At 49.1% G+C, this 13,244-nt stretch overlaps 1 protein-coding gene across 1 annotated transcript in view; it reads right to left on the bottom strand.

Moving 5' to 3' along the window:
• Positions 1–1,010: 1,010 nt before the first annotated feature.
• The window catches only part of LOC128431315 (zinc finger protein GLI2-like), a 32,784-nt gene continuing 20,550 nt past the window's right edge, over positions 1,011–13,244 (bottom strand). Inside the window, exons 6-14 of the mRNA XM_053417596.1 lie at positions 10,650–10,865; positions 10,381–10,567; positions 10,185–10,295; positions 8,227–8,367; positions 6,544–6,693; positions 5,625–5,789; positions 4,708–4,971; positions 3,082–3,430; positions 1,011–2,995 (exon numbers count right to left, since the gene is read on the bottom strand). Coding sequence (XP_053273571.1) covers positions 1,011–2,995; positions 3,082–3,430; positions 4,708–4,971; positions 5,625–5,789; positions 6,544–6,693; positions 8,227–8,367; positions 10,185–10,295; positions 10,381–10,567; positions 10,650–10,865 — 3,568 coding nt within the window. The remainder of the gene's footprint in view (positions 2,996–3,081; positions 3,431–4,707; positions 4,972–5,624; positions 5,790–6,543; positions 6,694–8,226; positions 8,368–10,184; positions 10,296–10,380; positions 10,568–10,649; positions 10,866–13,244) is intronic.

Here is a 13,244-nt window from a genome sequence, read left to right as displayed (position 1 = left end):
TGTCTCTGAGGACAGGGACTAAACCTGAACCATGAGTCAAACTATGTCTCAGAGGACAGGGACTAAACCTGAACCATGAGTCAAACTATGTCTCTGAGGACGGGGACTAATACTGAACCATGAGTCAAACTATGTCTCAGAGGACGGGGACTAAACCTGAACCATGAGTCAAACTATGTCTCAGAGGACAGGGACTAAACCTGAACCATGAGTCAAACTATGTCTCAGAGGACGGGGACTAAACCTGAACCATGAGTCAAACTATGTCTCAGAGGACGGGGACTAAACCTGAACCATGAGTCAAACTACGTCTCTGAGGACAGGGACTAAACCTGAACCATGAGTCAAACTATGTCTCTGAGGACAGGGACTAAACCTGAACCATGAGTCAAACTATGTCTCTGAGGACGGGGACTAAACCTGAACCATGAGTCAAACTATGTCTCTGAGGACGGGGACTAAACCTGAACCATGAGTCAAACTATGTCTCTGAGGACAGGGACTAAACCTGAACCATGAGTCAAACTATGTCTCTGAGGACGGGGACTAAACCTGAACCATGAGTCAAACTATGTCTCTGAGGACGGGGACTAAACCTGAACCATGAGTCAAACTATGTCTCTGAGGACGGGGACTAAACCTGAACCATGAGTCAAACTATGTCTCTGAGGACGGGGACTAAACCTGAACCACGAGCTGGAGGAGGAGAGAAGCTGGGATGAGACCAATAAAGCTGAAGTCATTTACAGTGTAAAACAAGTTTCATGTGGGTTTCAGACCTGGGGACATTTACACATTTTAAATGTAGTCGTAAGCTTTTGGCTGAGCCAGGCACTTAGTAAACCAACTGCATCCTGGTCACATGTTTTCTACCTAAGGCAAAGAAACAAATATGGCTTTTAAAAAAGATAGAAAACGGCCATTTTAAATAAAGTAGTCTGTACAGGAGTCTTTTTGGCACAGAGTCACGTTGAGTCTGTGGTGGTTCTGCCCGTGGACAGAAGAAGTCTCTACGGCATGAAGTTCAGGAACTTGTTCTCCTCGGCCAGAGCGGTCAGCAGCGAGCTCATGTCCCCGATCGCCATGTTCCCCGTCCCCGTGGGCAGCGAGGGCAGCGTGACAGAGTTCCTGGGCGTGGTCAGGCGAGAGGAGCTCCGGGACAGGTTCTGGAGCAGACCCGGACTCAGAGTTCCCGACATGACGCTGGAGTGATCCCCGTCGTCCAGCATGCAGTCGAAGTCGATCTGCGTCTGCTCCAGGGCGGCGTCACACTCAGGAGTCCTGGACGCCGGGTTTCCACCGGAGCTGGGAGATGCTGCACCGTTTTCAAAAGGAGGCGCGTTCCCCACGGGAGAAACCTGAAGGTCACGATTCCCGTTGGACTGGAACACTTGAATCTGTCCCGTGTAGTACAAGGCGTTGTCATCAGAGAATAATCTGGAGACCACCTCTGGGTTGCTCTGGTTCCTTGTGTGCTGCATCGACTTGGGCCCTGAATGGAGTCCGTGTAGAGATCTGGGTTCTGTTGGTGGCCTTGGCTGAACATAGCTCCGGTTCACAGTGTGCAAGGGGTTCTGGGAAGTCATGTTACAGTTCTGCTGATCTGAAATCAGGAAATGTCCGTCACAGTCCTCAACTTTAACTCTCACAGGCTGAAATCCAGCGTCAGCGAAACGCATGTGGACCGGCTCCTCGTCGTCCGGCTCCTGTTTGCAGGTGGAGCCCCCGTCTGCTGCTGCCGTGGTACTGCACCTCGGGTAGCTGGCGTTCCCGTTGTTGTCATAGGGTCCGATCCCTTCGCTGAATCTACGCTGAGCGCTAATGGCTTCGTTCAGATTGGAGGACGTCTGGAGTCTCTGCTGCCGGAAGCAGTTTGCTCCTGGTTCAGTGTTCGTCTGCTGGTTGGAGCTCAGATGGTTGTACAGGGATCCAAAGTTGTGGTTCTGCTGGAGGACGGCCAGGTTCCCTCGGACCTGGCCGGAGACCGGGAGGTTGTCCCTGTTGTCCCTCTGGGATGAAGAACACTTCTGGGGTTGCTGCTCCGGACTCACGCCGGTCGTTCTTCTCTGATAGTACGGCTGCTGCGGGAGGTTTCCTTGGAAAAGCTGCTGATTGGCCGACGCTCTGCAGTTTGTGTCTCCATCGGTGTTGAAGTCCGGCAGCGCCAGGTCCTCCTCGCCCGTCTCCATGCTGACGTTCTCAGAGATGCTGGGCGGTCGATGGCTGTACGAGAAGCGCTGGTGACCATCGGACCTCGAGCAGCCGTGCTGGGCTGAACGCTGGCGATCGGCTGCAGGAGGTGGACACGGCTGCACCCCCCTGCTCAGGGTCCCTATGCTGTTGTAGCGCTGCAGCTGAGGCGGGTCGCTGGTCACACGTCTCACCGGGTCACTGGCTCGGCGGGGGACGTGGGACGGAGCCTCGTGCGGCATCAAGCTCCTGGTGCTGTAGCTGCTGTGCTGCCTGTAGGGGAGGCCTTTAGTGGGGGGGCGCTCCTGGGGGTCCTCGTAACGGGCCGTGTGGGTCTTCAGACACATCTGGTCCAAGTATGGAAGAGGGGTAGGTGGTGCCCCCCCGGTGGCAGCTGCATACTGGGCCTTGAGGTGGTAGTGCTGGGCTGGGGTCAGGCTGAGGGGGCTGGCCAGCCCCACTCCTCTGTACAGGCCGGCTCCTCCGCTGCTCCCCCCACAGTGGCTCGTCTGACTGGAGCGCCGCGACAGGTCGGCAGAGATTGGGTCGTAGGAGTCGGCCGAGCTGAGGTTGCTGGGGCGGTTGGCACCGAACTGGGAGGTTTGGCTGGAGCGGCGGCTGGAGTAGCAGGGGGAGATGCCGGAGGAGCGGCGGCTGAGGGTGTAAGCGGAGCTCATGGTGCTGCAGCTGCTGTCCCGGCGCTCGGACAGCTTTTCCAGAAGCGTTGGTTTTCCAGAGCTCAGCTTACTCAAGCCTGAACCAGGGAAGGACATCGGACCTCCACCCATACTCTCCAGGAGGGACCCTGTGAAGGAACAGAGGGAAAGTGTTGAGAGAAGATTGAGACCAGAGCCACATGGAGTTCTAACTTCTTCTGTTGTGTCTGCTCACCGCTTGCTGGTATGGGTGGGAGCTTGGTGCCGAGGCCCGGGGGGGCTGGGTTGTTGGCCCACCGACACGAGTCCCTCACTGTCTTCAGCTTCTCCTTCTTCAGATGCTCCAGGATCTGACTGGTGCCGAGCTGCTTCCGGAAGTGGAGGCCGACCGCCGCGACTCCGCCAGAGGAATCCTCAAATCCCAGGGACTCCACGAAGGGCAGCTCGTCCAGGGTGCTGAGGTCCCCCAGGCTCCCCCCGCTCAGCGCCGCCATTTCTACTCCACTGTCATTGTTGGTGGCGCTGCCAAGTGGTGATGGTTCGCTGCTACATGATGACTGACCGCCAGGGCTGGACTGATACACCTGAGGAAGAGGAAGAGGAAGAGGAGGATGGAGAAGGGAGAGAAGTGATGAAGGAAGGAAAACAGAAAACAGACGAAATCTCAGTTTGAGAAAAGACTCGACCACTCGTCCTGAAGAAGTGTTTTTCTTTACCAGGACAAAAGTGGAGCAGTGGTGAACATGAAGACCAGTGAGTCACTGGTCTTTTATCCTCCCACAGCTTAATTGTAAATAATGAGTGTTTTTGGGGGATGGGGTGAGGAGGTGGGGGTGCACCACAGATTACAGGCTGGGGTAGTCTGTCTGTGAATTAGAAATGTGCAGGATGAAAGAATCTGGAGCTGGAGCCAGAGCGCCGGCCGGCATCACGCCTGTGATCACGTGGAACTGGGAGCTGTGGGTGGAGGCCAGTTCAACATTTAGGTGAAAAGAGATTTTATTTTTACCACCAGGACAAATACTAGTTTGCTTCTTTTTAAAAGACTAAATCAAATTAGTGTCTCTGAACTTTCATATAAGGATCCACATCCTGAGTTGATTCATCAGGTTCAACACGGACGTTTCTCTAGTTCCAGAACAATAACACTCGTACAGTGTCTTTCCCTCCCAGTCCACCCCTCCCAGTTTCCTCCTCATATGTATTCACTGGTAAAAAGCCGTCTTGATCACAGCTTGATAGCTGGCTCTGTTTGCTCTGAGCTCCACGGCCAATTCCCAGTGTTTGAATATTAATCCTGAAGTGGCTTTTATCATGTTCAGGCGCTGACGGCTGCTTGATGGGTTTAAACTGCCTGTGCACGGGGGGGGGGGGGGGGGGAGGAGTGTGAGGTTGTGTTACAGCCACTGAACTATTACAACTCTTTCCTCACAGGGATTTTAAAAAGGAATTTAACAAAATCCTGCTGCAGCTGAAAACTGGGTTCATAGAGGAACAGATTCAAAATGTAAATGCATGAAAATGGTGTCAAATCTCCAGAAGCTTTTCTAGATTCAGATAAACTGTGATGGTTTGAAGGTTTTCTGCAGGAAGTTAAACTCCAGTCTCCTGCTGTTGTTCTCTTGGTCTTTAAATCAAAAAGCCAGAACTCCTCTTTTTGGAATGGAACTGGTGTCAAAACAAACTGACGGATGGTAAAATGGTAAAAGGTGACGTAGTAACCGCGGCTGATCTCACCTCAACAAGGTCTGTCCGAGAGGAAAGTCAGGGAAGAGAGAAAAGTGCAGAATCAAGCAGCGAGCAGGAGAAAGATCAAGAGGAGGAGACGGTTCCTCCAACTGACTGAGGATCAGCAACTCACCACCGAGTTCTCCGTCTTGATGGATCTCAGGTGCAGGTAGTCCTCCACGCCTCTGGGGGAGCCGCTGTCCGACATGGCGTCCTCCCTCTTCCCCGTCTCGTTCTCGCCGTTCTCCCTGGGCGGGGGGGGCCGGGGGGGCCCGTCGCTGCGCGTCTTCTTGGTGACGTGGGCCTCAGGGCCGTGCACCGTCTTCACGTGCTTCCTGAGGGAGCTGGGGTCCGTGTAGCGCTTGGTGCAGCCGGGGATCTTACACACGTAGGGTTTCTGAGGACGCAAGGAAACACCTCAGTTCTTCACTCTCCACTAAATCACAGAGAAATGGGTTCAATGGTTTTTACAGTTTTGCAGAAAGACGAACAAACGTCATCATATTTGTCTTTATTTGTTATTTCATAGATTTAATCAACAACTGGAAGAAACTGACGACATCTTGGTTGAAGATCTGAGCGTGAACAAAGTATTCAAACATTAATCAAGTCTTGTATTGAGTTAGATTTGGTTCATGTTGTGTGTGTGTGTCTGTGTGTGTCTGTGTGTGTGTGTGTTTCAGCAGCGGTGGTGAATTCCCACTCCTCCCCCCGCTGATGGAAAAGCGGCGAGTTTTCTGAAACGCTTCCAGGTTTCATTTTCTATCCGCCGCCTGCAGGTGGTCCCTCTCTGCGGTGCATGATTCGCCCTAATGCATTGTGGGCCGTCGTGCTCATTATGTCTACACCTCATTATTTACTCTACGTGCACTGGGGCACTGCAGCAACACACAAACACCGACACCTGTAAGGAATCTGCCTGAAAACCTCATTATCTCTGTGTGAAGGAGATTTGGGTCGTTTGCCGCCGTCGGAGTCGACTTCCTGTCGCTGTTCACAGTTCCTCCTCCTGATGACTTCAGGTGTCAGGTGACAGGATGGTGTTCTTACCTCGTTGGAGTGGGTCCGGTTCTGGTGCTTGGCCCGGTCCGAGGCGTTGGAGAAGGCCTTGTTGCAGCCCTCGTGCTCACAGACGTAGGGCTTCTCTCCGGTGTGCGAGCGGAGGTGAGTTTTCAGGTTCTCCAGACGGGAGTAGGCTTTACAGCAGCCTTCAAACTGAGGAGGAACAAGACAATTAATATTGATTCATATTCATAATGGTTACAACAGAATCATTACTTAAATATGGTGACAAGCTGCAACTAAACAAAACAGATAATCTACTCAAATTAAAAAATGTTGTGATCTGTGTTGATCTATATAGTGAAGTATTTGTATTTAAAGAAGGGACTCAGTTAAAATATGCATTGAACAAGTTTTATTTATTTTAATTACTTAAATTTTTATATAGATGGATTTCCGATTATTTGAAAAATATTTTCATCATTATTACAGTTTAAACATGAATAAGGTAATACTCTATATAATGTGCAGTATTTGTATTTAAGGAAGGGAATCAGGTCAAATGTGCATTGAACAAGTTTTATTAATTTAATTACTTAAAGTTTTGTATCTAATTTGAATATATTTTCAACAGTATTACATCTTTTTTATTAATAAGCTAATCTATATAGTGAAATATTTGTATTTAAAGAAGGGACTCAGTTAAAACTTTGCAGTATTACTCATATTTTAAACATGGGGGGGGTTTGAACTCTTAATGAAATCTCCAGGGAGAAGAACTCGTCTTCAAACAGCAGCCCAGAGATTTGTGGGTTTTCATAATCGACCACAAGTCGACGGAGACACAACTCTTCAATCTTTGTGTGTTTTACCTTCAGAATCTATGGAAACAACTGTGTACGTGTGTGGGTGTAAAGAAATGCACACAGTGTTTAGAGAGAGGGAGCCCCCCCCCCCCGTTACCCACCGTGCACTTGTGTGGCTTCTCCCCCGTGTGCCGGCGCATGTGAACCACCAGCATGTACTGGGCTTTGAAGGGCTTCTGCTCCCGGGAGCACTGGTCCCAGCGGCACACGAACTCCTTCTTCTCCCCGTGGATGTGGTCGTTATTGATGTGCTGTGGGACAGACACACACAGATGAGTTGTCCACTAAGAGGCTGACACGTCCAGATCCTCAGTGAGCGTCTCCGGGGACAAGAGAGACAGAGCGTCCTCTAATGAGACTCTTCACATCGGCTCCAATCAAAGAGACAGACAAGATTAAACCGTCTCACTTATTATCGTTATTGTTTTAAAGGAGGAAACTTAATCTGTCGAGGTCTGAAGAATATTTACGTAGAAAAACCTTCACATGCTTTTCCGTGATAAAATAATATTCATATCTGCTCTATGGTCAGGTGTCTGTAAATTATGTTTTTAGGATTCAAAAGGATGAAGATGCTTCAATCGTTTCCCTCCCTGTAATATTTTTATATAAACAGTATATACCTCATAAATCTCCTTATTTCATAGTTCTTGTCCCTAATTTTGCTTTAAAACAATTTTTTCTTTTAAGGAATAGTTGAACAAAGAGTAACAGAGATATTATCTCATTCATTTTCTTTCAGCCACGAGATGAATCGTGACCATGAATCATTTAAACCAAAAAATATTGGAAAACCCAAAAGTCAAAGGACTGTTTACGTTCTTATTGCCCCTGAGGATTGTGGGTAGTGTGTTCAGAAAGCTCTTTTCTTCTTCATGTTGTATTTGTGATACAAAGGAGAAGAGAGGAGGAAGTGATGGTTTCTGGGAATTATTAGAAAAGGAACAATCCTTTTACAGGAATCACTTCAGAGTCACATGGGCTTGTATCTGTAACCAGAGGGGGCGCTGACGAGTTCCCTCCCAGAGTCTAATGAATGACGGACAGCAGCTCCCTCCCCCCGCCCCCCCCCAGCCCCTCACTAATCCCCCTCTTTTCTCTCCGTGCTCCAGTGGAAACGTGGAATGCTTAAGACCCTTTTAACCAAGACTCTGCTTGTTGTGCTGAAGGGAAACGAACCCACGACGTTCAGAGGTCTGATCCTCACGAAGACGACAGAATGGAAACTTTACAACAAGTTTCTGGAGAATTCAGAGTTTTAATAGAATCTCCGAGACGTCTGCTACTGGAAGAGAAGTTTCATCTGGACTCAGGTTCACTGACGAGTTCATTCTTTATTATATTTGTTTTTAAACTCCAGGAGAGAAGGAAGTTGATCTAAAGATTCAGTCGAGCTCATTTTTCAGGGTTATGATAAAAAATGTGTTTCCTCACAGTCCTGGCTTTGTTAGGGGGCGTGTCAGGTTCACAGCTAGACCTGCATTATGAAAATTATGGGGGGGGGGTTAAGTCGGACTACTGATTTTTTTTTTTTTGTAAAGTTTACCACAGACTTTGGTCCTTTTAATGGTGCAGAGGTTTTATGTTTATTCTAAAAATCGGAGGAAAGAAACATTTGTCTTCTATCAAACGTCTCAATAAAACTAAACTGCACATTTAGAAAAAGCCAGATCCTCAGATCTAAAACTGCAGAGCTCAAACAATCCAGCTTCAGGAACCAGCACTTCCTCGAGTCGCTCCAGATTCATGTGCCACATTCAGATGATATGATTATGAATCCTCACGTGCACCAGCTGCTCCTGCGTGTCCCACTCCTTGCTGCAGCCCTCCCAGTGGCAGTTGGTCTCGTAAACGGCCTCTGGCTCCTGTTTGCACTCGTCTCGGTCCGCCTCGTCCTTCAGGTCCAACGAGCTGCTGTGCTGGTTCTGTGGAGGAGGCAGCATATGGTCACTGGTCTGACGCACACCATCACACACACTCACGTTAACTTCTGCTCGTTAATTTTCCATTTTTCTCCGGTTCTCGTGCTCGGAGGTGGAGTTCACAGCACGTGGAACAGTTTACAGCCTCCAGCTGTTAGGAATCACAATCCAGTGTTTTACCTCCTGAACACCAGGGACCGTAAATTACAGACACATCCCATCATGCAACAGTGAAGTTAAAGAGCCTGGAGTCACATTTGTTTTGACAACTTCTACACACACGTGATTTCTGTTTAGAACTCCGGCTTGTGATTAGACAGCGTGAGCCCGAACCAACCAAACACAAAAGTACCACAACGTGACCTCTGTCGGGGGGGGGGGGGGGGGGCACGCTGGAGGTCAGGCTGCAGGGCGGGGCCTCGGTCAACAGGGGGCAGCACTTCTACTACGGCTGTGAGACCTAAACAATCTCTTCACACGTGTAATACAACTATACAACCTTTGTGTTCTAATGATGCGTCACACAAAGTTTAATTAACATCAAATCTCATGTGAGTCTTAAAGCTCGTTTTACAAAATTTAAAAATGTGATTTGAAGTTTTAAAATATAACAAAGTCCCCAAATCCTTTTAATGTTTTAAGTTTTCATTTCAAGCAATTTTCCTCACATTCAATAATTATTTTAATAAGAATTAGTTTTTAATAACAGTCCACTGAAGTCCCACTCCTCCCAATTGTACAATTTCCAATAAAACATCTTCACAGACTAGAAAACAGCTTCAACTTTCCAAAATGTGACAATTTTCAACCCTAAACCTAACCCTTAATTTATAAATAATGTGATAAATTTACTTCAAAGATTTACATATTTTTTAAACGTCCCATCTTTCCAAATATATCCACTCGTTTGAATACTGTGATTACTTTTCTAAAATAGTCATCACTCTCCAAAATGTATTTTTCTAAAATAGCCGAACTTTGAAAATCTGCTCTTTTTAATAACCGGGGTCTTGAATCATTTCCCAGATTCTGTCCTGACTTTCACTTTTATTACTTTTCCACAAACGTCCCAACTTCCTGAAAAGTCTTCACTTTCTTTCTAGAATAAAAACCCTCTGGCTTTTAAAACGTCCTCATGTCCAAAGCTCAGCTCGTCCTCAGGGACACGTTGTTAAAAAGTGCACGTGCATGTTTTAGGAATCTGACACACGGCTCGTCCCGGCTCCCGTACACACACACACACACACACACACACACACACTCTGCTACACAACCTGCTGACTGCAGCATGTTTGTCGCTGCCCCACGCACACGATCTTCATCAATTCTGCCGGCCCCCAGACGCCGCGGCGCTCCCCCGTCCCCATGCATCACGCCCGGAGCTGCCCCCCCGTCCCCATGCATCACGCCCGGAGCTGCCCCCCCGTCCCCATGCATCACGCCCGGAGCTGCCCCCCCGCCGGAGAGCAGCCGCAGATTTGTCAAAGGAAGAGAAAAAGCTCCTCAGACGACAATGAGGCTCGGCCAATATTTCATGAAAATGAAGTGCTGTGGCACAGTTTACAGTGGAGGGGGGGGGGGGCACCAAATGAATGGATGCAAAGCTCTTATCATGTGGACTTTATTCTTTATCTCAGACATATTTTACAAGGGGGTCGGGGGGGCTCCCTGGGGCCGCGGGGCAGGATTCAAACTACAGAACGAAGTAAAGACGTTAAAACGCACGGAGCTCGTCACAGAGGAAAAGAGATTCTCTACAAACACGTGAAGCTAAAGTGTTTTAACTTGAACAAACTGTCTCTGGTTGTGGGTTCTCTTACCGGTGAACACGGGGACAAAGGCCTCAGTCCCTCTGCTTCGCTCTTGACCTTTGACCTCTTGGTGATCATGGGGTCGACTGTGCTGCTGACGGCCGAGTCGCTGCCGTGGTTCTGAGGGTTTTACAGAGAAAGATTAATAATGTTTTAGTGATTTCAATGATTTAAAGAGAATGTGATGTCTCACTGACGTGTCTACCTTGGACATCAGGTCGTTGTGGTGGACGGACAGCGGGGACAGGCCCAGGCCCGGCTGGCGGCTGGAGAAGACGGGCGGCGGCTGGATGAGGGGGGGCGTGTGGCCGAAGGCGCTGAGGCCTCGCTGCTGGGAGAGCAGCTGCTGGTAGGCCATGGGGTTGATGGGATGAGGGAAGGGGAAGGACGGGCTGGAGGAGAGAACATGTCCATGAGGATCTGATCATCACTTCTACGTGTGTGGGTCGATGCCGGGCTCTGCAGCTGAGTTACCTGAGGCCTCCCACCGACAGGTGGCCGTACGAGCTGCTGGCCGCCGAGCTGGAGCGCGAGTTGTTGATGTACGCCACCAGGGAGTTGGGCGAGGTGCGGATCATCGTCTGCAGGTCGATGCTGGCGTCGGACAGCGGCGAGATGGACAGGGCTCGCTTCCTGCTCATCCGGGGCGTCAGTCTGGGGCTGGAGAACCGGGACACTGTGGACACAGGTGAGGTCAAAGGTCATTTAACACGCTTCACTCTGTGGGTTAGAAGAACTGTTCTACAACAGGGTTCTGAGATCATAACACTCTGAATTGAAGGATCCGCGTCGTGTGGCTTCACTTGATTCTCCGCCTCCTCCCTCCTGAAGCTTCCTGCTGGGCATCGAACCCTGATCACATCAGACTCCTGAAGAATGAGTCCTGAAATCTAAACTCGTCTCCTTCCTCCTCCCGTCGGCCCGCGTCCCCTCGCTCGGCTGTTACAGGATGAAGCGTTGAGGAGGGAGAGCCTCGCTCGTGATTGATGCCCCTGCTGCCGCGCCGCTCCGCTCTGCCCCCACGGACACGGGACGAGCCTTTCAATAAGTGCTGAGGATTGATTCCCAGTGAATCCAGTGAACAGTTTGTTAAATACTCTGAAGCTTCAGGTCGGAACACGTCCCAGGGACACACATTTCAAACTTAACTCCTGCTCCCAGTCTGTGAGATAAGATACATTAATATAATGTAAAGATAAATTAAGATAAGTTAAGATAAATTAAGATAAGTTAAGATAAGTTAAGATAAGCAGCTGTTTTCATTTAAATGTCAGCAAACAAGTGAACTACTGTAAAAGTCCTGATATTCAGAATTAGGATTTTTGACAAAGAAGAACAAAGCTGGTCGCTGAACGAGAGCTGAGAGAATTTAAATCTGTATTTTAACAAAAATAAGAAGTTTTAAGTTTAAAAACAATTTCTCACCCGACCTTCAAACCCTCTTCCTCTCGCCCTTGAGCAAGATGATGCCCTGGACCCACAGTTGAGTTTGTTTTCACAAGCTTTGCTCCTTGAACGTGTGAAACCCGGTGGATCTGTGTCTGACCCCATTAAGATCCAGACATAACTAATCAATCTCCCACGATAACGCTCCAGAATCTCCCCCGATAAGCATCGTGTTAAATGAGGCCGATTTACACTCCATTGATTTCCCTGAGAGGAACTGATGCAGAGCGACGGGATCGATCCTCGGCTCCGAGATGGAAATTCTTCTTCCATGTTCCAAACTGATCAGTTATTCTAGAAAAGATCCAGAAACACTCAGAACTCTGGAATGAGACGTGTGGGAATGAGTTCTGTTAAGAGTTTAAAATGATGTGAAACAAAGAAAAGCAGCAAATCCTCTCGTTTGAGAAGCTGGAGTTTGTGTTTTTGCTAAATATGTAAAAATAACCAGATTGTTTAATAGCAAAATCATATTTTTTTGCCAATTAATACTCAATCCTTTGTCTTATTCTCCTTATGAATGAGCGTCTCTCCCTCTGAATCCGTCCTGTTCCTCCTCAGTCGAGTGTTTTCAGACACAGAACAGGAGACGTTGGTGTTTTTATCTTTTTAGAAACTCGTTGACTGAGACAACTTCTGTTTCCTGAAAGCAGCTGTGACTTCGTTTGAACCTGAAACCGTCCGACTGCTCTCAGCTCAGTTACACACAGACCACAGTGGAGAGACACACACACACACACACAGACCACAGTGGAGAGACACACACACACACACACAGACCACAGTGGAGAGACACACACACACACACACCGAACACACACTCAGTTTAAAATCACTCCACACACACTCTTCTCCGTCCCATCCAGGCCTCCCAGTGGCGGCTGCTGCTATAAATTACAATAGTGCAGGGGGGGGGGGGGGGGGTAGAGATGGAGGAGGGGGGGGGGGGGGGGGGGGGGGGGGTCGACCGAGGCTTTTCCATTGGTCCATTTATCAGGGGGAAGTGGCACATTAATAAACACATCTCCCCAGAGGTGAGAGGAAGTAACAGAGATGAATAACGTCTGCCAGTCCTGAGCGGCTTCGTCCAATCAGCTTTCAAATAAAACCTCACCTCTACACCTGCCCTGCCCCCCCCCCCCTGTCCCCCCCCCACCCGCCCATCCCCCGCCGCCACCAGCATCAAACCGAGCCACGTCTCCACTCTACCTGGTTAAATGTGCAAATTAGTCGTCCCAGGACACCGGTCCCACAGACGGTAATGTCCTCTGAGCGGAAAGACGTCCCCACGAGGACACGAGATGTTTTCCTCTTCTGTGGATTATCATTCAAGTTCCATATGTCCCAAGATAAAGACCCCCCCCCCCCCCCCCACCCCCCCCGTCGTCTCCTCTACACAGACAACACATGTTGGACTCAGACACACAACCTCCGAGCCCCATCGTTAACGACCAAGAGGGTCGAGGACAGGAAGTCGAGGACAGGAAGTCGAGGACAGGAGGTCGAGGACAGATGTGTCCCCCCCCCCCCCAGAATATCTTTGTTAAAGTCACCATCATTTATTTATTAGATTTTTACTTTGAGAGATTTGACGTAACGAGGGACTCGAGTGTTTCCCAGAGT

Source organism: Pleuronectes platessa, chromosome 24 (assembly GCF_947347685.1).
Source record: "Pleuronectes platessa chromosome 24, fPlePla1.1, whole genome shotgun sequence".
In the NCBI taxonomy this organism is placed as follows: Eukaryota; Metazoa; Chordata; class Actinopteri; order Pleuronectiformes; family Pleuronectidae; genus Pleuronectes; species Pleuronectes platessa.
This window is presented reverse-complemented; position numbering and strand designations above follow the sequence as displayed.